At 33.6% G+C, this 24,740-nt stretch overlaps 2 protein-coding genes across 4 annotated transcripts in view; both read left to right on the top strand.

Annotated features, from left to right (window-relative positions):
* LOC110024070 (vacuolar protein sorting-associated protein 45 homolog) overlaps positions 1-6,733 on the top strand; it is a 25,362-nt gene extending 18,629 nt beyond the window's left edge. Inside the window, exons 10-15 of the mRNA XM_020723812.1 lie at positions 1,068-1,223; positions 1,818-1,925; positions 1,995-2,116; positions 6,020-6,151; positions 6,402-6,491; positions 6,614-6,733. Coding sequence (XP_020579471.1) covers positions 1,068-1,223; positions 1,818-1,925; positions 1,995-2,116; positions 6,020-6,151; positions 6,402-6,459 — 576 coding nt within the window. The 3' untranslated portion in view covers positions 6,460-6,491; positions 6,614-6,733. The remainder of the gene's footprint in view (positions 1-1,067; positions 1,224-1,817; positions 1,926-1,994; positions 2,117-6,019; positions 6,152-6,401; positions 6,492-6,613) is intronic.
* Positions 6,734-13,895: 7,162 nt separating this feature from the next.
* The window catches only part of LOC110017816 (alkylated DNA repair protein alkB homolog 8), a 32,697-nt gene continuing 21,852 nt past the window's right edge, over positions 13,896-24,740 (top strand). For all 3 annotated transcript variants that reach the window (XR_002293290.1, XM_020714930.1, XM_020714929.1), the window contains exons 1-4: positions 13,896-14,163; positions 21,326-21,676; positions 21,816-21,917; positions 22,055-22,141. Coding sequence is in view for 2 of the 3 variants with exons in the window: in XM_020714930.1 (XP_020570589.1) it covers positions 21,368-21,676; positions 21,816-21,917; positions 22,055-22,141 (498 nt within the window). In the remaining variant the exon portion in view is untranslated. The remainder of the gene's footprint in view (positions 14,164-21,325; positions 21,677-21,815; positions 21,918-22,054; positions 22,142-24,740) is intronic.

The raw sequence follows: 24,740 nt of genomic DNA, 5'->3' as shown, positions 1-24,740 counted from the left end.
GATGCACGACGCAATTATGGGATCTTGATCGGGTTCATCATCATTCTCCCCACTATCTTCTCTATGCTAAATGCTTTAAAGTTTTTTAATCTAAAATCAAAATTGCAACTATCATATACGAAACACTTAGCTCTATTGATTGGTTTGAAACAAAAGTTTTATCTTCATCGAGAGGGCCAATCAACCATAAGGGCTTGTGCTTATGACGAACTTAGATACAGATCTTAAAATTTTTGCAAAATGAGGGTGGAACCCCTTAGTGATTTCCTATTTATAATCTAACCTGCTGTTTAAAAATTTTAGCGAGAACCACAAAACAACTCAAGGCTGTTGGGCATGAATTTTTGGAGTCCACAGCTACCTGGTTTGTAGGAATACTTTTTTGACTATGCATTTTAGCACAATGGTTTGATTGGATTAATCAAATTTAGGTGGAGTTTTACTTGGCTAATATTTTGAAGTTTATGGTCATCGATGGAAAAAGTGAACTTGCCGATTTAATTCATTGTCCTAAGATGTTGAAGTACAGTTAGGTCCTTAGGTTTAGCATGAATGTCATCAAATTTGTCCTGCAGTTCTTCTGGAACGTCAGACGAAGACAGCTTTTTTCCTTTCGGATTTTATTTGATCACTTTGGATTTTTTATTGATCCAGTTTTTCTTTCTGTTGGTTTCTCTGATTCTTTCTATTTGTTATTTATTGGCTGAAGCTCCTTTTTTATGCAATTATTTTTTTTCACCATGGACTTGACAGATTTTTTGAGACGTGGAAATAATGTTAATATTTATTTTTCCTATTTAAATATCTGTTTTAAATTCTGATATTATTCAATATTTTTAATGTCTATCATGTCAGTTTTGCCGTAACGAGTATAAGTTAGTGCAAATGACAACAATAACCCTAACTTGCGCTGCATGTCACTTCCAAATCATTGCAACCACTCAGCATGTGGTGATAATAGACTTTGTCGAGCAGATTTAAAATGGAATGTGTTTGTTTAAACAGTCATTATCAACTATTTTGCCCAGGTGTAACTTCAGAAACTAATTCTCTTAACCATTTTTCAGGGTGTAAACAAGCTTCTGAACAGTGAAAGCGTTTCTGATATTGACTGTTTACGGTTAGTAATGTTATATGCTCTGCGCTATGAGAAGGAGAGCCCAGTCCAGCTAATGCAGTTATTCAACAAACTAGCTTCTCGATCCGCCAAATATAAGTCTGGTGTAATATAACTAGACTAACTGTTTTTTTTTTCCCTGAGGTTTTCTCTTTTTTCTTACTTCTAAGTGCAACAAAAGTTCTTTCTATGTAGTTGAAATTTCAAATCACATTTTTTAAAATCGGTTCTTAATCGTCTACCGTCCCCTTTTGCACTTCAAGTCATTGTCATAATCTATGTACTTTTGAAAGAGGATTTTCCCTTTTTAGAATATTTTTTCTAGCTCTTCTGAGTACTTGCTTGCCTAATTTACGTAACTTTGCATCTCAGGATTTCATTCTGCAGCAGAAGTTAATCTCTGCAAAAAAGAATCGAGGAAATAATGCACCAAAATTTAGGCTATTTCTAATGATTTTTGCCTTTTTATATGACGTTTTTTTTCCAAGTTCAAGCTGCCTTTTTCGTCTTACAATCATGTTATCATCATTGTTTTTTACATCCTTCGAATGTGATATGTTTTCGTAACTTAGTGCTGACTTGGTCTTGTAAAGCATGTTCCAGGACTTTTTACCTTCTGTTGGATTGTAACTTTTCTTTGTACTTTCTGTGTATGTATGTTGGTTAACAAGTTGATAAGTTGATATACATGATTCTACAGCTTGTACAGTTCCTCCTCAAGCAAGCAGGAGTTGATAAGAGAACAGGTGACTTGTATGGAAATCGTGATCTACTAAACATTGCCCGTAATATGGCTCGGGGACTCAAGGTTTGTTATGATCCCTACTCTTTTTGTGATGCATACTAAATTTTCATTATGTTTTTTTGTCTCTCACAGGGAGTTGAGAATGTGTACACTCAACATCAGCCTCTTTTATTTCAATCTATAGAAAACATTACAAAGGGACGCCTTAAAGATATTGACTATCCCTTCATTGGAAATCACTTTCAACAGGGCAGGTATCGGTAACTGCATCTTCTATATTCCTGGAACGTAATTATACTTTAACGTGGATTCATGGTGAATCAAACTCTTTGGCCAGTAGTTGAGTGGCCATAGGTTTGAAAGGTCCTCATAATCCATGCTTCGTACTCTTCACCATTGGATAATATTATCTTTTGCCTATGGAAATATTGTATGAAAATGCTTTGTGGCATCTCTATTCTTTGGTGATGTTTGGTCCCCTAGGGCTTCGATATTTTTCCATATCTTTCTCTTATCCCCAATACAACCTATCGTGCCACAAACTTTGGCATGACTTTCCTAAACCCTTGTTTCCCTTCATTCCAAACTCCTCTACACTTTTAAACCTCTTCTTTAGATTTCCTTATAACCTATTCAACTATCTAAGGCCTTAGCTCTTTATTCACCTCAAGATATCCAAGTTAAAATCCCAATAAAGCGAGACAATTTTCTACTGTGAGCAACAAGTGTGAAAAATTCTTAACTCACTTACCATTGATATAAAACCAATAAAAGCACTTCCATTAGTTCCCTAGCATTCAAACCTTTGATTTTGTGTTCATCACCCTTTTCAATGCGGAAAACTCATCTTTCAAAGCCAAGAAGATTTAACTCTAATTCGAACTAAAATGCTAATACCTCCTTTTCACTTGCTCACATAACTCTTATATTGCCACTCTACGGGGTTACTAATCAAATTACTGCCTTCACCATAAAGATCTTCTAAATCCTATATGAATAACATGATGAAAGAAAATATAGACTACGTAATGGAATGTAGAGGTGACTGGAGGTAGTGCTGAAGCATCCACAGCCCTTTTGAGAATGAGAACACCCTAAGAAACTGAATAGATCTAAGAGAGTTTATCTCGTTGGCAAAAAGAATGACAGACTAGGTCCACCTGAAAACGGGAACCTGTTGTCTCAGATACATAATTGAAAAGGAAAAAACTTCACCTAAAATAGTAGGTGGGACACAATTTCAAAGGTAGCAAACAATTTGGACTATATCATCCTAGCGAGGAATATTTATATGTATTATTAAAGTCCAAGTACAACAAACAAATGGCAATGCTTTTGTTCAAAAACATTTTGTTGAGATGTATAAGGACATGATATTTGATGAAGAATGCCGATATTAAGATAAAATAATAAAACTGCATGAATTACAATGTATTATCATCTAGAATAGTTTAAATTAAGGCAAAAATAAACATTTATTTTTTAATAGAAAATTTTCATTACCGACAATATATTTAATCTATATTGAATTACTAGACCCATTTTATATGAGAATCTCATCAATAAACGTGACAAAATACCCAAGATACCTTAAGATATGACTCGTAACTTATATATCACAGTGAACCAATTCAAATGAATTAAAATTAGTGGTTAACTTTAAAGATGGAAATTTCACTTGATCATGTTTACCAATCACACAAACATTGCATTCAATTAAGGATAAGAGAGAGGTCAACTATCAAACTCAATATAGTGGTGAATGACCCACATGACTGCCATTGATACAAAGTGAGCGAGGTAACAAAGGATCCCCGACTAACATGCAATAAACTCCATTAGCTTTAAAACTACTAATCATTTAACCCGTACTAAGATCTTAAAAAATATAGAGTATGATAAAAAGTTAATTTTGGGGTAATAGAAGACTGATGATTTTGGTTAAACAATTAAAGTAAACATATTGAAAGAGAAAAGGCTTAAGATAGAGATGCCGAACCTTTTCCGAGTGCATTAAAGTGGGATCCGTGAATCGAAGGAAGAAAGCAAGTGGAAATTACCACCACATAAGAGGACGCATTAGAATATATTATGGCAATATTAAATTAAACCACATCAATATGGATAGGAAGGAATGTCTTGGGAAGCAAGCATGAGTTCCTGAGAGTGCTAAATAAGATAAATCATATTCACATTGGAAAGAGTAAAGTCATATGAGGTAGTGCGACCATGAGAGAGCAATAACGAAAGATTTTAAGGCGCGCTGAGCTATGTAATAGCATTTGTATTTAGCCCAATAACATTTTATAGACTGACTAGTCCTTCCACAGTGAGAATACAAAGGGAAAGATTTTCCTTCACAATTATCATGGCTGCTAGGAAATGAATCGTGCTGATCTTGAGCAATTTATAGCTTAAGCTAGGTTAACTAATCGAGTTTGAGATCACTTTTATGTCGGTTCATTTATTATGAAATTGAGAAAATGATTTTGATTTATGTAGTTGTTGTAATGAAATGGTAAAAAGAATAAAAAATTAAACGAGGAATAATGAAAAAATCACTTGATATAAATAAGTGATAAATATTTGAAGTAATTTAAATAATATTATACTTAAAACTTTTGAACTTTAAGCATATTCGAAGTGTTTATGGTAAAAGTTTTTGAAGTAGCTAACTCATGAGCTATTGACTTGAGTCAGGGTTGGATCAAGCTTGAATCATTAGCTCATCAAGCTCAGTTCAGAAGTCATTTATTGAGTGAAGCTTGAGTCAGCTTACTCAATTACACTTCTAATGGCTACCACAATGTTCTTTGTCTCGAGCATATTAATCATATTTTAGTGGTAAGGGAGTTAAAAGCTCACCAAACATTAGATTATGGAAGAGAGCAGTTGCAATGTTGGGGATGTTGACCATCAATATCAAACTATAAAATCAATTATGGAGGGTTGATATTTATGAAGCTTTTCTCACTTATGATATAGGGTAGTGTAGCATTCCTAGATTAGAAGATAGTTTATTATAGAGAAAATAAGTTAGAATAGAGTGTATTGCCTTGGATATGATGCTTTCCTTGAAATTAGGTTGAACGGCCATTTTTTTGTAACATAACTGAAGAGGCAATGGTAATTTTGAGATTGTTAAACATGCTTGTGAGAACAGCATTATCATAAGCCTGCCATTTAAAGAAGTTGATGGTGTCATGACGATTTGGAGATGCGTTCTGATGCATGAGTTTGTCATGAGAATCAACAAGAATTTGAAATGCTCTCCACCAAAGAAGGTAGTTGATACAATTAAACTTGCCAATTACACCAATGTTGGAAGATGCTTTTGGGTCAGGAGCTATGTTATTATAGAGAAGAGAGCCAAAGAAGGTAGGGTTTACTTGAAGCTTGTTTGAAGTTGCGAGATGGCAAGGGCATCAGCATTTCAACAACGATAAATGAGTGTCACGAGATGCAAACAAGCGATTGTGGAAATGACTCAGGTATTGTAAATGCTGGCAGAGGAAGTATGTGTGAGTGGAGTTCGATTGTAGGATGTTGGTTCAAGCGAAGTCGATTAAAGAGTAGTTCTCTTGTGCTTGTTGTAGCAGGTGGGAGGTGTGCATGATCAGTGGGGTGGGAGGACATCAGGATCAACGTATTGTGTACTATGTGAGTTTCAGAAATGTGTGACCACATTTGTGGGTAAAGGATGAATGTTTGTTTTTGATACAAGCGAAGGTGGATGAAGAATCAGTTGTTGGTATGTGCAATGGAAAGCAGGACATGAGCACGATCGGTGTGATGAGAGGAGATCAAGGTCAACACTGTGCATGCAGTGCTGGTTTTGGGCATGGAAAGGGGTGGGATGGGGTGGTTGAGAGAAAGAGTACTCAAACCTAGGTACTTAGAGACGGTTGGGATTAGTAACCCCACTTTGATATCATCTTGATGTATTATTTCATAGAGAAAACACCTTCTTAATTAATTATGGGATGAATAGCATCTTCCTGGGTTGTGCGAGTTAGTTGAATTTTAAGGAGGATGATGATGTATTGATTGGTGGGTGTTATGATTTGTCTTAACATTCTTTTGTTATGGTAATAATGTAATATAGTGTTGTGAGCATGCTCAACTTCTTAATTGACGTTGATATTATGTGTGTCCAGACCGCAGGAAGTTGTTGTCTTCATTGTTGGTGGAACAACCTATGAGGAAGCACGCACTGTGGCTCTACATAACGCTGCCAATTCAGGAACCCGTTTTATACTTGGCGGTACTGTTGTTCTCAACTCTCAGAGGTAAAAGTTTACGGAAGCCTTCTTTGTTAAATGATCGCTCTCTCAAGTTTGCTAGCGCTTCATAAATTTTGTTCTCTATTGCATACTTATAGGGTTAGTTTGCTTATCAACTCGATCATGTCTTATTGAAGTTGCACCAATAAAATGAGAACGGAAATGATCTTGATTTTAATTTTGCATGACTGCAAATTTTTATGGGGAAAGCTGTTGATTAGAGGAAAGCTTTCAATTTCAGTATTCAAATGTGCAGGTTTCTTAAAGATCTTGAAGAGGCTCATACAATATCTCGGGCAAGCGTCATCCTTTAATCTTCAAGCGACTGAGATCAGAGAGAAAAGATGTATTTTTGTTTTGTTGTCTTTTTTATTTATTTTATTTTAGTTCTGAGATTTATTGTTATCATTTGTGGTACTCTTAGTGAGAGTTTGACGGATTACCTAAAAAGCTTTCTGTTGATTGTAGATGGATTCAATATTGGTGGTCACATCAGATATTCGTGAATCAAAGGTTATAAAATGTAAATGTTGAACATCACAACGGGTATTATATTTGAGCAAGAAAGATTAGTAATTTTTTCATGTAGCTTTTTTCTCAGTTTGATTACAGAACAACACGTAATTATGTGATCTTGATGCTTTATAACATTTTTTTCCTGTTTTCCTCCCTTTTATTCCCTCTGAAACATCAAACAACTGCTTTTCTGATTCTTTTGGATCTCTACTCGTTGCTTGACAGTGGTGGGCTTAAAAGGGCTTAAAAGTTGATTATGTAGCTGAATGACAACTTTACAGCTCTCATAGAATGAAGTGTGCTTTTTGGTCATTTTTAAGCTTATAAAATCGAATCATGTTTCCCGCGCGGTGTCTTTTACATCCCTACATTTCTGATCTACAGATGCTCTATAAAGCTTTCGCCATTCTTAATTAGTGGAAGGAGATGAAGCTTTCGGCAGGCAGTAGAATACTAGCAATATTTTTAAATTGAAATTTTTTTTTGAGCATCGCTCATGTTTTAATTAGCATTACGAATAGTACTCTTTTGAGGAGCTTTGGTTGCCAAAACACCTAAAATTGATTAAAGTAATTTGACCACCTAATATGTTCAGATTCATACATTATATGTCATTGGATGCATAATCCATTACAATGCTTTTAAAAAAAAATTTTTTTTTTTGATAGGTGTGTTAACTTTCTATTTTAGGGTTAAAGCAACACACACCCATGTTGATTGTTGACATTATATTTTTTGGTAAGAGTTTTAATAATTAACTTTATAGTTAAAGGTGCATAGGCCTGAGTTGAGACAGCTATAGAAATAAGAGTTGCCCATTCTTTTATTCGTCGCAGTGGCGAAGAATTGATGGCCTTAACATTATCTTTTCCTAGCATGAAATGCGTAGTTTTTTTTTTTTAATGCAGTGGCGAAGAGGTTGGCTGCTTTGGGACCATCCTTGTTGTTGAAAGTGACTCACTTCGATGGAGAGAATAAGAGCTTCGACCGATTGATTCGTTGAATCATTGATGTTGGCCGCATTTGAACTCCTTCCCATAATTGAGAGATAAACACATATGCCAATAACTGAAATGATTAAATATTCAATCTTTTTTTAAATGGTTGCATATTTGGTGTTGAATAATCTCCCAAATGGAGTGAGCATCTTTCAAGCTTGTGTAGGCTATATGTTACAAATGTCCTTAGTATAATAGACACTTTTAATATAGGCTAATTGATGAAGCTAAATTGAATCATTGCTCCACAGGAGCCAATGTTGATGACACCAATATTAGATAACTAACATGAGACAATAGTGAAAAGTGAACATGATAGAATCATTAAAATAATAAATAGAGTTGAATATTAGATAACTAACGTGAGACAATAGTGCTAAGCTTTTAAGGTGATGGAGAATAAATAATTTAATATGCAAAGAACTTAAAAATCAACTAAATATGCCGAAATAACCTTATATGGTGAATTTGCCAAGAATATATACATTATAAGATATAAAGCTTATTAAGTTTATGTAATGCTTATTTAGGAAGTATGTTGGTAACGAGTAGCAAATTATTTTTAAGAGGTGAATTAAAAGATAGTGAAACATTATTTATAATATTTTGTCGTATTGCTATAACTTCATTTTCTAGATTCAAAAATTTTATGAGGTTATGATTCTTAATGGTTAAGTATAGCTTCTATGAGAGTGTAAACTTTATATTAAGGCTAGTATTGTTGGATATTTAATATCTTAATTTTGTGTTGGATTTTCTAATACAAGAAAAATATGTTTTGCTCTTGTGCTTATAAGTGTTTTGCTTTGGGAATGATAACAAGCCTAATTTATTCACCCTGGATGAGTATGGATTATTATCTATTTAATCATTGAAGGTAGTCCAGTAAAGATGATATGATAGCTCTAATTGAGAACAAATGGTTGTTTAATCTAAGCATATAAAAGAATTTCATTTTCTAGGGGTTGAATATAATTAAGGGGAGCTAGTTTTAAGCATTATTTGAGATGGACCATATGCCATCTCTCTAGCAACTTAGTAGTTCCGTTTGTGCTCATTTTGAATCTAAAGAGAAGCCCTACCACCTTTTTTTTTCAATACTTCGTCATAAGTGTTTATAGGGCGGTGAAGTCAACAGTGATTGTAACTTCCATCATTTCTCATACTTGATAACAAATTGAGTTCTTCTAAGTTTATTTAGAATAAAGAGAGCACCTTAAAGCTCAACTACCAGAAGGTGCATTATAAAAATAAGAAAGTTATAATAATAAAACAAAAATTTATCAATAATATATTATAAAAAGAGCCCTTCAATTTAAAATTGGCAAAAAACTTTTTTAATGTCACGACAATTTTATCATATAAAGCTAAATATTTACAGTGATAATTAGTATTAAGCATCTTCAAGTCACTTTCATAAAAAAATAATAGTCTCATCAACAATAATCTCCTTATATTTAAATAAAATCATTATTCATTAAAAATAATATTTTTGGGTTTTACAAGGATCTCTTTATCTTTTTCATTATAGTTAATATGTTATTTTAATACCCCAATTAGGAGATTGTTATATTACTACTTAGTTTAGTCTAAGAAAATCTTATATGCATAATAAGATACAGTGAAAAGAGTATATTCTTAGACACATATAGAAGTAGCCCAAAGCTATGATGGTCCAAAAATACTTAGGATGAACTCGGTGAAAAAAAAATAAAAAATAAAGAGAATTTTAACAATCTATTTTTATATAAATTTAGGACTAGCATGTATATACATTGCTTAGTTGTTTTAAATTTTCTATAGAGTATTTAGCAGGCCAAACTGCATCATCATATATTTTATTTTTTTTAATCATGATCACATCATGCTATTTTTTTCTTACTTTAATTATTTATTTCTAATATTCATGTGATACTTTTCCTTTACTTTTTGTTGTGTGCTTTGCTTAAAAATAAAACAATTTAATGTAGTGTCAGCACAATATTTTTATACAAACTTTATTAAATTAATATTCAACTTAAAAATAATTTAGAAATGAATTTTTCTTAAAATTAAAGCTCTCTCTCAAGCCACTTTTTGCTTATAAAATGATTCTCTTTGTATCTCTTATATAAGATACATAATAAAGCTTGCAACCAATTTAAACATATAAGTGTTATTTTACATTCATAGTATTATCAAATATATATGTATATAGACAACTTTATCACTTAAATATCAGTAACTTGCATTGCATATCTTATTTGTTAAGGTATATTTGCTATTATAGGCATGAATTTAATTAATGTGCATAGGGGTCTTCATACACTTCTTAACCCATACGTGATTGTAAATCTAAGTAGTTCTAAGTTTGTATAGATAAGTTATCTCATTTCACTCTTTTAGTAACCAACTAATATACTAACATGGATTGTAAGTCATACATCATTCAAATTTATCTTTAGAATTCAGATGACTTAAAATTTTTAACTTAATTTTGCTAATTTTATATCATGTTACTAATCTAAAAAGACACAATTCAAAATTTCTAACATAATACTCATAGTCATGTTGCCTTAATTATTTTCATGTTTAAGTGGTTTTGAGTTTAATAATCTTTGGTGACAGATTCACAAAATTTTGACTATATTATTTTCAATTTGTCTTGGATTTCCTACCCATACCATTACCATTTAGGTTAACATCATTGTAGATTATAATTTAATGAATATCATCTAAATATGATAGTTTATATTTTTATATAAATAGAGGATAAATCATTATAATTAAAGAAGATAGTTGTTTATCTACATTAAAAAAAACTTTTGTAATCAGTTATATTATGTATTGTGTCACATATTCTCCAGAATTTTTGTTTAAAATGCAACATAGTATACTCAACATATTATATGTTATAAGACTTTATGTTGTTTTTTGCTAAAATTTAAAGTGAATTACTTTATAATATAGTTGAGAATCTCATCAATTTTGGCCCTCTTCCATATTCAAAGCTTTCAAAGAGAAAAGTTTCTTCATTTTATAGCATAACCTTGATATCTTAAGCAACCTAAAAAAGTACTTATATATATGAAACACATAATTGTTTATGATGTGCATTAAACCACAAAAGTGTGAAGCGTTATGCAATGCCATGGTTATCAAATAAAGTTAATTATATATCATTAAATGTACTTTATTCTAGTTTAGGGTATAGTAAATGAGTTTTGCATCAACTTAGAACTTAAGAAGCCTTTTTTTTCATCTTCAATGACATCCTTTGAACACTTTGTTCAGACCACATAAATAACTCATTTTTCTTAAGTTAGTTGTATATTAAGATTTTTGCTATGTAATATTGATCAAATAATTATTTCGATATATTATTAGTTAGTCTATATATTTTTTTATCGTTCCAAATTTACTTCCTTGTTAAATAAAATAATCTCATTGTTATTAAAACATTAAAATCAAAGTATTGTATTCAACTATTCAAAAAATCATACATTTAGTTAAGTAATAGGCTTTTCACATTGCTATATAGCAATTTAGTAGGTGTGTTCAATAATTGAATCATAATGCATTTTCATTGCCTACTATTAATGATCATAAAAAACTTTAAAAAAAGATAATTGCTCCTCGTCAATTGGGTAGAAGAGATTGATGACATTAATTTATAGGATTCTTTATTTCCCAATGAATCTATATTTTTTTTTGTCAAATACTTCTTATTCATTTACTTTCTTCTTCTATAATATATTAACATAAAATTACTTTTATTTACAATAAGGAGAAATTTGTTGGCATTTCTTGCCTTCTTTACGTCCTTACCTATACATACCATAATATATGATTAGTTAACATCCCAATAGCTGCTAGTTTCTCCTCCACCCCATCCTTTATCTTAATCGAATGAATGAATGAGTTATTAGCAAGTTCCTCATTTGTATTTTCCTTCATCTCCTTCTTATGTCTATGTATAAAAATTTTAAACAAGCCTTTTCAAAGCATCTAACTTTTGTTCCAACATTATTTGACTATCCTTAAGCCTAAACTTCTTGTTTCTTAGCTCCTACATAATAATAATAAAATTTTTCAACCCTTTAGAAGAGGGAATTGATTGACTTACAACTGAGTGTGCTTTAACTTTCTCTTATAGTTTTACTTATCAAGTGTGATGATCACTTTATTTTATAAATTTCTAATTGGGGTAGGCTGAAAATGAATATGTATAGGAACCTTATAAAAGCTCTTCTTATTATCTCTATACACAAACATCTGAAAAATAATGTCATATGAATAATTAAAAAAAAAAAAAACACATGAATTAATTCATAGTAAATAAATAATTAAAAAATTATATTTTGCATAAAACTTATATCTTCATCCATCATCAGCGACTAAATCTTTGCCTGTGAGCACATTATTGCTAGCTTAGCATAACATTCTTTGTGATGTCTCTCCAAGGAACTAAACACATTTTTTCTCTAGCTCTTGAGACTTTCATGAGTCTAACAGTTTAATAATATGACATATTTAGTTAGTATACAAATGTAGAGCATTCTTCTTTGTAACAGTGGTATCATAATGCTTGATATTCCTCTCTGTCACTCTTTGTGTTCTCTCCCATGGTGGCCACTCCCCCCACATGCAATCAATAAAAGTTCTCATTTTCAACCAACTTAAGACTCTCAATTAAAATGTTTACCCTACATAAAGAAGACACCATTTTTAAAAATGTATAAACTAAAATACTAGAAATCATTTCTAATAATGCTCTCTAAGAATGCTTTTGCTAGGTCTGAATTCTTGAAATTTTTTATCACAAACAATAGTTATCGAATAACCTACTATTTTTGCACATCCTATCAAATTTTTTATGTAAAATTTTCTACATCCCATCTAGTGTTCATAACAAATTCAGTGATGATAGACAATATGTTCTTACTTCCAATGAATATGATAAAGTAAAAATCATTCTAGTTATCATTAATCATTTGCAATAATAGTTAGTAAATTATAGCCTTAGTGAACTATAGTTTTTGACACTTAAAAGAGCCTTTTAAGTAGATCCATTAGCCTTGTCAATGAAATTTAGTTTCAATTTGTCTAACTATTTTCTTCACCATACTCACAAATTCATATATGACCCAAACTATTTAATATTTTTATACATATTTGATCAAAATAAATATTTGTAAACACAAAAAAAAAAAAAAAAAACACCAATTGAATGTGTTAATCTTTGCAAAGATAATTAGTAGCAAACCATGATCTAATTAAACTATGTTCAAACCATGGTTGAACCACCTTTAATATCTTTTGAGTCATCTTTGAATCATGATCAAGTCATACTTAAACTTATTTTTATTATTACTAAGAAAATAAATCATGCTCTTATCTTATGTGAATCATGTTCAAACATTGTTCAAACTTTATTTGAATGTTTAATAAGATTTTAATATTATTCAAAAATGATTTAAAAATGATTCAATCATGATTTGAAGTTGATTTGATCATAATTCAATATTAATTTCAAGATAATTTAAATATGTTTCAAAGATGGTTTAAAATTCATTCAAAAAATGGTTCTGCCAAGTTAGTAACATTATAATATTTAACGACTTTGGGTTTGTGGTTCGAAATAAAAATGATGTACTAAAATCTAAACAGTCAGACATGACAATGTTAACTTTAAATAAATGATGAATCAAAATAATACCATTGTAAAACTTTGCCACGTATTAATCATAAGTGCTATGCAATAGTTGGATATGGATTAATGAGCAATTGATCAAATAACCAAGTAACTTGAGCTAGGGTTTCCACCTTTATTTAATAAAAAATAGTGGACTTTTGATATAAAATATTTTTTTGGTTATATTTATTTAAATTAAATTGCTGATATACACACACACACACACACACACACACACACACACACACACACACACACACACACACACACACACACACACACACACACACACACACACACACACACACACACACACACACACACACACACACACACACACACACACACACACACACACACACACACACACACACACACACACACACACACACACACACACACACACACACACACACACACACACACACACACACACACACACACACACACACACACACACACACACACACACACACACACACACACACACACACACACACACACACACACACACACACACACACACACACACACACAATTTTAATTATGTGAATAAGGAAAATGTTAAACTAATTAGTAATGCACACAGTACGGAGCTTCTTTGTGTTAATGCAGAAATTCGTTCGCCTTCACGTCGATTTGGTTCGGTAGCATGCCCCTTTCTGCACCGAGCAGATCACCGCAGCGCAGTAATACTTCCTCGCGCTCCTCGTAATCTCATATTTGCCTACTTGTTCTGTTTTCTCCTTTTTATCTCCGCTGCGACTGACCATGAGGCCTACCCTCCGAAACTGAGGGGATAAATTTTGGTCTCAGGCTCGAGAAAGAGGGTAAAAGATTTTTTATTTTGTTGTCATTAGAATGAATTCTGGAAGTGCAAAATGAGATGATGTTTTCTTTTTTCCTTACAAATTTAGAATGCTTCGATACACTAATTGTTAGCATATGGTGCATTATATTACTTATTGAAGTAGTCTACTTCTTAATTTTTTTTAGGGATGCAGAGCCTATCTGATTTCTCATCCTCTTTTTTTGCTTGATTTTGCAGTCAGTTTGGAAATCTACATTCTGGAACTATTCTACATATTTTTTTTATACCTTTGTTCAAAATCCACAGCCACTGATCTAAGATTAAGTTATGAAAATTTACGTCAGTTCTTCAACCTTAACCTTATTATGTTATGCGTAAACAAAGCGGAAATGTAGAAATTCACACAATAACAATCAAACACAAAAGATTTACGTAGCTCGGTATTAAATCAATCCGCCTATGCCACGGGGAGGGAGATTTCACTAATACCGATCTAGAGAAATAAAAATGACTTGGGGTTATAACTCAACACTTCTCGCTACTCATCCATAAATCTCTCATAAGTCCTAGGTCCCCTTTTATAGAAAAGAATTATGACATACAAGTAAAAAAAATCGAAAGACAAAATTACCTCTCATTAAGCAAAAATAATAAATACAACAATTTCTACTTCATCTCTTACTTCCAGATAAGTGAGAGATGACCAATTTAGCTTTAAACTTCAATTCAACTGTATCAAGATGGTTGCCTATGTACCCCCTCCCAAAGGGATCAAGCTTCTCGTAGTTATTCAAAATGCCAGATTGGGCAATTAGTCCTGAGCTTAGATGTTCACCAAACTCCTGCAATATGTGAACTTCTGTACTGACAGTACCTTCGTGAGCATGTCCGCTGGATTTTCCTTCGTATCTATCTTCTTCTGTCAAGTCCTGAACAAAGTGATATCTCACATCAATGTGCTTGATACAAGCATGATGAACTGGATTTATGACCAATAATATCGCACTCTGACTGTCACAGAATACCATCAGAGACTCCTGATCAACTTCCAAGTCACTCAATAGACCCTGCATTCATATAGTCTTCTTCACCGCCTTTGTGACTGCCATGTACTCCTCTGTAACAGAGAAAATAACAATAGATTCAAGAAATGATCTCCAACTAATTGGACCTCCGGTTGATGTGAATAAATAGCTCGTTGTAGATCTCTGTCTTTTTATATCATATGTATAGTCCGAGTCAGTGTAGCATACACACAAATCTGCACTTAATTACTACCTCTCAAACACTAAACCAACATCAACTGTACTCTTCAGATATCTCAGAATACTCTTTACAGCCTGCAAATGACTTATTCCTAGATCATGCATAAACCTACTCACAACATCAACTTCTTGTGCAATGTTTGGTCTATCACAAACCATGACATACATCATACTGCCCATTGCACTAGCATAAGGAATCAATCACATATATTTCCTTCCCTGATCATCTTTAGGACACTAATATGAACTCAACTGAAAGTGGGATGTAATTGGTAGACTCATTGTCTTGTTTGAGTCATCAACCCTAAATTTATTTAGCACCTTCATAACTAAGCTTCTTGCGAAAACCAAATCTTTTCAGCCGACTTGTCTCTGAGAATCTCCATGCCAAAAATTTTACGAGTTTTATCCAACTCCTTTTCAAAATATTTGGACTGTTGATTTTTCATCATATCAACATCAATTTGACTGACAAATACAATTAACATATCATCAACATATAGAAGTAAGTAAATAAAATTACCGTTGGTCAACTTCTTAAAATATGCATAATGATCATACTGGCTCATTGTGTACTTTTGTCCCCTCATGAACTGATCAAAATTTTTATATCACTGCTGTGGTGGTTGTTTTAACCCATACAGAGACTTGTACATTTTGCAAACCAAGTTTTTTGATACCCCATATTCAGACGGCTGCAACTTGTAGATCTCCTCTTGCAATTCTCTGTGTAGAAATGTAGTCTTCACATCGAGCAATTCTAAGATAAGACCGTACTTTGCTACAAGTGCTAAAAGAACACGAATTGAGGGATGCTTGACCATTGGAAAGAATACTTCGTAATAATCAATCACTTCTCATTGCTCAAAGTCTTTTGCTACTAATTTTAACTTGTACCACACATCAGCTCTATGAGATCCTTCATTCTTTGCATACACTCATTTGTATCTAATGACTTTTCTTCCTGGAGGAAGCTTCACCAACCTCCAAGTACCATTTTTCCGAAGAAACTTCATCTCTTCATCCATTGCGCTCTCTAAAGATCACAGTCCGGGCTCTCTACTGCTTATTTGCAGTGACAAGAAATTTCTGACTCTATGCTGAAAGTGTAAATGCAATGTGATCTCTCAACCAAGATGATTTTGGGACATTCTGGCTTCTGATCCTGTTCCTAACAATAGATTTCTGAATTGAAATTTCATCATCAACATCTTCTTTCTCCTCCTTCTGAGCATTATCAACATATATCTCCTGAGCTGCAACTGAATGAGATATTTGAGTTGGAGTGGACGAACTTTATGGAACAAATAGAGTTTATTAAACTCCATCTTCTGCTGTATATCTGTGGTCCCAGTAGAACTCTTAACTTGCTTTGAGTCCCAATTTTTCAACAAGTTTGTCTTGGCGAATGTAACATTCCTGCTATGCCAATTTTATTTTCTGGATGATCATATAACTTGAAGCCCTTAACTCCATGCCTGAAGCTAATGAAGATTATCTTCTTTGTTCGTGGTTCCAATTTATCATTCTACACGTGACAGTAGGCTAGATACTCAAATACTCTCATGTACTCATAATCTCAAGCAGGATGTTCTGAGCACATCTTTTTTGAGGTCATCTTCCCAATAGCTGCAGAAGACGAATAATTTACCAAGTGATAAACATATTCTATGGCATTGACCCAATAGATTCTATCCAACCCAACAATGGATAACATAAACTGAATTTCTCCTCCAAAATCTGATTTATTCTCTCTGTCACTTCGTTCTGCTGTGGTGTCTCTCTAATAGTGAAGTGATGATCTATCCCAACTCTTTGACACTCTTTCACATTCAAAGTATATTCTCCCCAATTATCTGATATAATACACAAGATCTTTTTACTAGTTTGAGTCTCAATCCACTTCTTGTAGGCTATGAAAATCTCCAGCACTTCGCTATGACATTTCATGTTGTACCACCAAATATACCTAGAGTAATCATCAATAAAAGAGAAAGTATCTTCGCCCATTGAATGATGCTATCTTCGTCGGGCCCCAAACATCTATATGAACATACTCTAAAATACCTTTTGTATTGTGGATGACAGTCCTAAAAAATATCCGTCTTCTTGCCAAACACGCAAGGTTCACCTAGTTTACAGGTGCTCGCTTCTTTGATCAATCATTTCTTCACCGAAGTCAGAAGTGAAGCCTCTCCAACATGAGCTAGCTGCATATGCAACAATTTAGTGGCGTTAGAAGAATTATCAACAACAATAGCCATTCTGGTCACTGTATCACTCTGAAGATAGTAAAGTTTGTTACGAAGAACTCCCTTCATTAAAACCATTGTTCAATGACATCCTCAGAACTCCCGCCTCAATAACTACCATGTAGCCTTTAGACTCTAAAGCCCTAACTGTCAGAAAATTTTTCCTAATATTTGGAAGATGTTTAACATCGGTCAGCTCCCTCACAATATCAACATCCTGATAAAGATGCTCCCTACACTAATTAGCACGACAAGCCCTAACTGTCAGCTATCCAGTTCCTTGTACGTACAAAACCACTCTTAATGGTGATAAATGTGATAGGTAGCATCTGTGTCCAAAATTCAACATGAATCATTTGTAAACAAAGTGTGAGAAATTGCATATAACGATACATCTGAATCCACCTCTTCATATCTTTCCACAATGAAATTGGCTTTCGATTCAGATGCAACTTCCTTTCTTTTCTCTTTTAGCTTCAGACATTCTTTCTTCCAATGGTCAGTCTCTGAATAGAAAACACATTGATTTTTCTCAAAACTGCACTCACAAGACTTGCCCTGCTTTTGAGGAGTGTCACTGCTGCCACCTTTCTTTGATTTATTCTTTTTCTTCTTAGATGTGCCAAGTTGGAGTGTAAGTGCCTCAGTTGATTCCATATTTGCAAGCTTCTTGTTCTTTTGACTGAACTCGTGATTCAACAGTCCCGTAGTCACTTCACCATAATTCAAGGTCTCAGTCTCATGAATGAGTGTCATAGTGAAGTGTTTATACTCATCCGAGAGTGAATTCAACAGAAGGAGCGCCTTATCTTCATCTCCAACCTCCTCATCTAAAGTTAACAGATCTTCAAACAACTTTGTGAAGTCATTTAAATGTTCATCAATAGTAACCCCCTCCATCTGAAATCTATAGAGTCGACGCTTCATATGGAGACGATTCTCCACTCTCTTTGTGAGATATTGGTTCTCCAACATCTTCTCCACAATTTTCCTGCAGAAGTCTCCATCATCACCCATATTTAATCTCCTGGGTCAAACACTTTCGGATCAAACCACAAGCACTCATGTTCATCTTCAACCAATATATCTCTGACATATCTCTAGGACATTCCTCGTTATCTAATAATTCCTCCAGATTCAGAGAACACAACGCATCCATCACCTCACATCGCCACATGCCAAAGTTGCATTTGCCGTCAAATTTCGTCACATCGATTTTAATGGGATGCGTAACTACCTGATGAATCAAATTTTCCACTGTTATAGTGGACGTTGAAAAAACTGACATCGTGCTGTCAAATATTTTTATCACTGTTGGAATCTCTTTCCTCAAAAAAATTCCTCCAGCAAAATATCGAAATTACTGTTCCCTTTTAAACAAGTTAATCTGAAAGCTTTTTTGGATTCCTCCAACAGACTGAGGGAAGGGAATATTCCTTATAGTAGAAACGAAAGAATCTTTTCCTAATCCTCTTTCTGGTTCCGAACAGTTTCTCCGATGCCTCCTCCTACCGACCTGGGCGCAACTCCTCCTGTTGAAACTGGCACCAAAACCTTCTGAGTCTGCCGACAAATTATGTCGGACCACTTTGCTGAGAAAAACACCGGCAATACACTGGATTTGCTGCTGCTGACGCCGAATCTTTCTCCGATCATGAACCGAAGCTTAGGTACCAATTGTTATGCGAAAACAATACGGAAACACATAAATTCACAGAACAATAATCAAACACAAGGTTTACGTGGCTTGCCATTAAATCAATTTGTCTACATCCACGGAGAGGGAGATTCCACTAGCACCGGATGAGGAGAAAGAAAAATAGTTTGGGCTTACAACTCAACTCCTCTCACCATGCACCCATAAGTCTCTCATAAGCCCTAGTTCCCTTTTTATAGATGAGGATTAGGGCATCAAGTAAATAAAACCATAAGACAAAATTACCCCTAATCACGCAAATGCCATAAATACAAGATATTAACCTCACTTTTCTGCAGCATTTAATTTTTAAGTAAAAGGAAAAAGGCAAACGAATTTTACCAACATAAATAATAAAACGTTTCACTCCATTTATTGCCATATATTGAATATCCCTTGATAAGCCCAAATGGTTGCAGTCGCATTACAACGCGTGCTTACTTTCTTTGTTCTTTATACGTGCAACTAAAAGCCCACTCAATCATCTCATCTTAAGGGTCCGTTTGGGGCTGCTTGTGCATTTCAGGATAAGCTGTTTATCCTGAAACACGCCGCAGGGGTGGACCAGCGGCCTGCGTTTAGTGTAAAAACCCAAACGCAGTTTCGGATAAGCTGGCAAAAAACGCGAACCAAACGGTACGGCGGCTTTTTGAAAATGCCATCCGCACTTATAAACTGCCCCAAACGGACCCTAAGTCTATCTGGTACGCTTGCAGAAGTCAAATTTCATGGATATCAAATCACTGGAGTAAACTTTTTTTTTTGTTGTCCTGACGAATTTTTTGTTCCAAATGAGTAACCCTAGTTTATCCAAAACTATACCCCGAGTTGTTATGTGAGAGTTTTGATAGCAATTTTGGAACCTTGATAAGTGTTAGATAATCTTGTTTAGAACTTGGGATTAGGAAATAGGAAATAGTATAATTTTATAGCCCTCATTATAAATGGGATACTATCACTTGTTAGTAGGGAGGGGAGTGGGTCTTTCTTGCAATCTATTTTCCTCTAGCATGCAACATTTTATGAGTTCTATGTCCTTAGAAAGGGTACAGTGCTTTGTAAATGTATACACTTTCATATGGGATATTTGCCATATATCTAAAATGAATTTGAGGGCAATGGATAGCAGATAAACTATTGTTCTCTTGCATAAAGTTTTTTTATATTGTTGTGCACACCATATTGGGAAGACTAGTGAAGTTGATCATGAACATGCCCATCTTGTTATCTTTTGAGTGATTTATTTAAGATGAAATTCCTACTTTGATTTCACAGAGAAACACCTGGTTTTGTACCAGAACATAGCATAGGCATGGACATACGACCTTATCTATGTGTCCTCACACATTTGCAAACAAACATAAATATACTTCTAAATAGAAACTATATTTTACAATGATGTAATATTTTGATGTTCATTTTATCTCCTCTAACATGGACATGTTTCATGTATTTAAGATTTTGGAAAGAAATTTATTTTGATGACTAAATTTATAATTAAATTTGGAAATGTTGTGAATATTAATTCCAGTTAACTATAATTTTTAGGAAGAGAAGTTTGAATCATATTTCTTTATGTTTTAGTTACATAAAAAATGTTTTGGCCGACAGAATGGAACTTTTTGTTTTTTGTTCCATATGCTGCATTAATCTTATATAATTTTGGCCGACAGAATGGAACTTTTTGTTTTTTGTTCCATATGCTGCATTAATCTTATATAATATAGAATATCATGTGAGATTTTTCCTTGCCTTTTGATATGGATAATCCTATTTTAACTACCTTTTAAGTATATTTGATTAAATATAACTTTATGCATGTTTTTGGTTGAAACCTTTGATTGCTTTTTTAACTTGTAAATGTACCCTTTTAATATGCCTTTTCCTCCCCATAAAGTTGATTTATCATAAAGTTAATGATGTTTCTATCGATGTTCTTTGATTTTTGTTCATCTTATAATCTTTCAGGGTTGGTATAGCTGTATGATATAAAAGAAACATTGCATAGTCATGGATTCGAACCTTTCAAGGTTCACTAATCCCAAGGGTTCAAGTTGTTCCGCTACTCAAAATTTATATGTAGCCAATTGTGGTCCAGCTGTAGGCATATCATTTGAGGATATAAAATCTTTCTTTAGTACCTTTGGAGAAGTTGTAGGGATTCATGTTGCCGACGATAGTGGCACCCGTGTTATTGTTTGCTATTCAGAGTTAACTGCTGCTGAAGCGGCCTTTCGAACTTTGAATGGATGTCATTGTGGAGCCCTTGGTGGACGAATTTTGCATATACGCTATTCAATTCTACAACTAAAACAAAAGGTTTTGCATATATGGCCCAATGATTAGTTATGATATTAATGGTGGCATGATTTTCAGTTTTCTGTGCTCTTTTTTTTATTAACGTCCCACCGTAGTGCTTTCTGTGAACTTTTGATTGGTTGATTTCATTTCCTTCTAGGTTAACGACAATGATTCACTTTTTGTGTCTCTGGTGTCATCAGAGCTAGCAATTCCAGGAATTCACCTGGTGCATGACTTCATTACTTCTGAGGAAGAGCAGGTTTCTGCTGTTTTTTTCACAACAATTTTTTTCATTTTGAATATAGATGTCTTCTATAAGTGTTCAACATGGAGCGTGCAATGGTTCGATGGAAACCTTGGGAAATTTTACTTTGCTATTGTCTTTGTTAATATCAGGAACTCCTTGCTGCAGTTGATAGTAAACCTTGGAAGAATCTTTCGAAAAGAAGAGTCCAGCACTATGGTTATGAGTTCCTCTACGAAGTATGTTACTTCTATGTGAAACTTGTTTCAGTTTTGCTATTATTATTCTTTCATGTTTTTATTGTGGCAGACAACTATCGGCTTGATGTTTTTGTAAATGTAACATAATCTCAAATGGATGGTCTATTTGTGGATTACTCATGATATTTGACTTGACCTATGTAAGAGTTTATTAGGCCTATCACCAAGAGTGAAACAACAACTCCTGTAATGTCATGGTCATGAGATAAGCAGACTCAATGATGTGGGTAAGCTGAGAGGAGTTAAAAGTTTGATAGAGATTCTTGAGAAATCCAATTTGTTGTGGAAAGGAACCCGAGCGAAGAGTATAACTATCGATAATAGGACAAGACGGAGGAAACTTAGGAAGGGCATCAAGATGCTCTTCAAAAACATGAGCCAAGTGCCAAGAGAATAATTCTTGAGAGCCAATGTGCCAAGAAATAGATATTTGAAAGGCTTCTAAGAGACAAGTAACTTTGAAGTTGAGAAGATTATCGGTAGCATAGTAATGATTGCAACATGGCACTAGCTATCCACAATTTTAGCATTGAATGCAGAACCTATGTGCAACTTCACCAAAAGATTCTCATGATTACGTGTATCAATTATGGTATGAAATTCGATGCCACTGTCAGAAATGCCCACTCCTTTGCAGCCAACATTCTCTATTTAGATAAAGGGATGTTGCAGGAAGAAAAAGAATTTGGTTATTTGTTTTGTACTAAGGGAGTGTACATAAATTCTTAAGAGAGTCTCTCACACGTGTCCTTCACATCTTGAGTCTTTCTACATGCTTATTTATCTTATTTAGTATTTGAATTCCTATTTACTTGCTTGGGCTTATAAATAGGCCTTTTTTATTCAATCACTAGAGGTAGCAAGTAAGTACTTTAGCAATCCATTGAGACTTGAAACTTTCTGCTCCTCTCCATTAAGCATCTTTCTTCTCATTACTATTTTGTTATTTAGATATGATAGAAGCTTCTCCCCTCTACATGTCATAGACTTAAGTTACCATGCCAATCTTTTTAAATTTGTGTCATTTGCGGTGGTGCGACTCTCTTTCAGAATATCTTAGCTTGCCAATCCCGTCTTATCTTCCTTTAAACACTCCTCTCTTTACCAGTTGTCACCGTCAATCATTCCCACAAAAATGCAAATTCATAATATGCCATAAGATTTTCTCCCTTTACTCTATGCCATAATATGCCATAATATGCCATAATAATAAGATTTTCATAATATTGAAAATCTAGCTTGCCAGTTAAAGTAAACTATATAATGCAGTGTTAATTTGTTTCCCAATTGAATGGAAGTAAACACATGCTATATATGTTGCTCTTGGGGAAAACTTGCAATAACTCTCATTTAGTACCAGAATATCACAGTATTTGCTATTATTCTTTCATTCTTTTTATCAGAGTACTGATTTTTTGTTCATTTGCACTTACTCTTTGTTCTACCACTTTAACCCTTTTGTTCTGATTATTCTAAAACTAGAGCCATTTTAACTCGCTCATGTCTAAGTTTAAAAAGAATCATTTTGGAATGCTTTACTGAATAATGATTGAAAGACAAGCAACCAAATATGCTTTATGAAATATAACTAGCATGCACTGTTTAAAATTGTGCCATCTGAGATGCGCCTTAAGGCATGTCTTAGCGCAATTCCAAAGAAAAATGCTTTGAGGCGTACGTCTTAAACAACTCGAGTGATGCGTACGCCTCATATTTGTTGAGGCGCACCTCCCCTCTTTTCCATTGAGGAATGAGCCACTCATGCTTAGATTTTCTCCCTTTTATTAGACAGTTCAAATGTGAGTTGAAGCTGCACTCTCAGGCTCCAGGGCTCTCCTCTCCCTAGTCAAGCTTTCCAGTGTTGTTGTTTGATGCTTCCGCTACTGGCATCGCCGTTGCTGCTTGCTGCTTCCACCACAACAATTATCTGCTTCTTCTATGGTCTCTGGTTACTTCTGTTGCAGCGACCGCCTTCTGTTGCTCCTTCCTACTATCGTTGCCATCGCCAGTTGCTCCTGTTGTTGCTTCCATCATCTGCTGCTTCAACTTTTTTGATTATTTATTATACTTATTTAGATCTATTAATTTTATTATATTAATTGGAAAATAAGAATGAGAGAAGTCTACTATGTTAAAGTCATCTTATTTCTGATATTTATATTACTTTCATTTTATGTTTTATGTTTGATGATTTGATCAATTGATGTTTACATTATATTTTTGTTTATGCAAGTTATACGATATTTTATAGTTTATGAAATTTGTTATTTCATATAAACATAATTTGTACTTTTTATTATACTTGAATGATAATAGCTTTCTCATCTCATGAACAAAAAATGCTTCAATACCTAATTGCACAATTTTAAACATTGCTAGCATGTTTGACTATACGTATTGCAATGATTAAATATGACCTTGATGTTGAAACCATTTTATGGAATATTTAAGATATTATGCTAAGCTTAGTTCACATGTCAATATTCAGAAGTTAATCAGATGTAATTCATACAACTGTTGACGTCAGAAGGTTTTATGCTATGTGGATTTTTATAGATTAGTTGATAGTGGAGCTAAC

This window comes from Phalaenopsis equestris, unplaced genomic scaffold (assembly GCF_001263595.1).
Source record: "Phalaenopsis equestris unplaced genomic scaffold, ASM126359v1 Scaffold000002, whole genome shotgun sequence".
NCBI lineage: Eukaryota > Viridiplantae > Streptophyta > Magnoliopsida > Asparagales > Orchidaceae > Phalaenopsis > Phalaenopsis equestris.
This window is presented reverse-complemented; position numbering and strand designations above follow the sequence as displayed.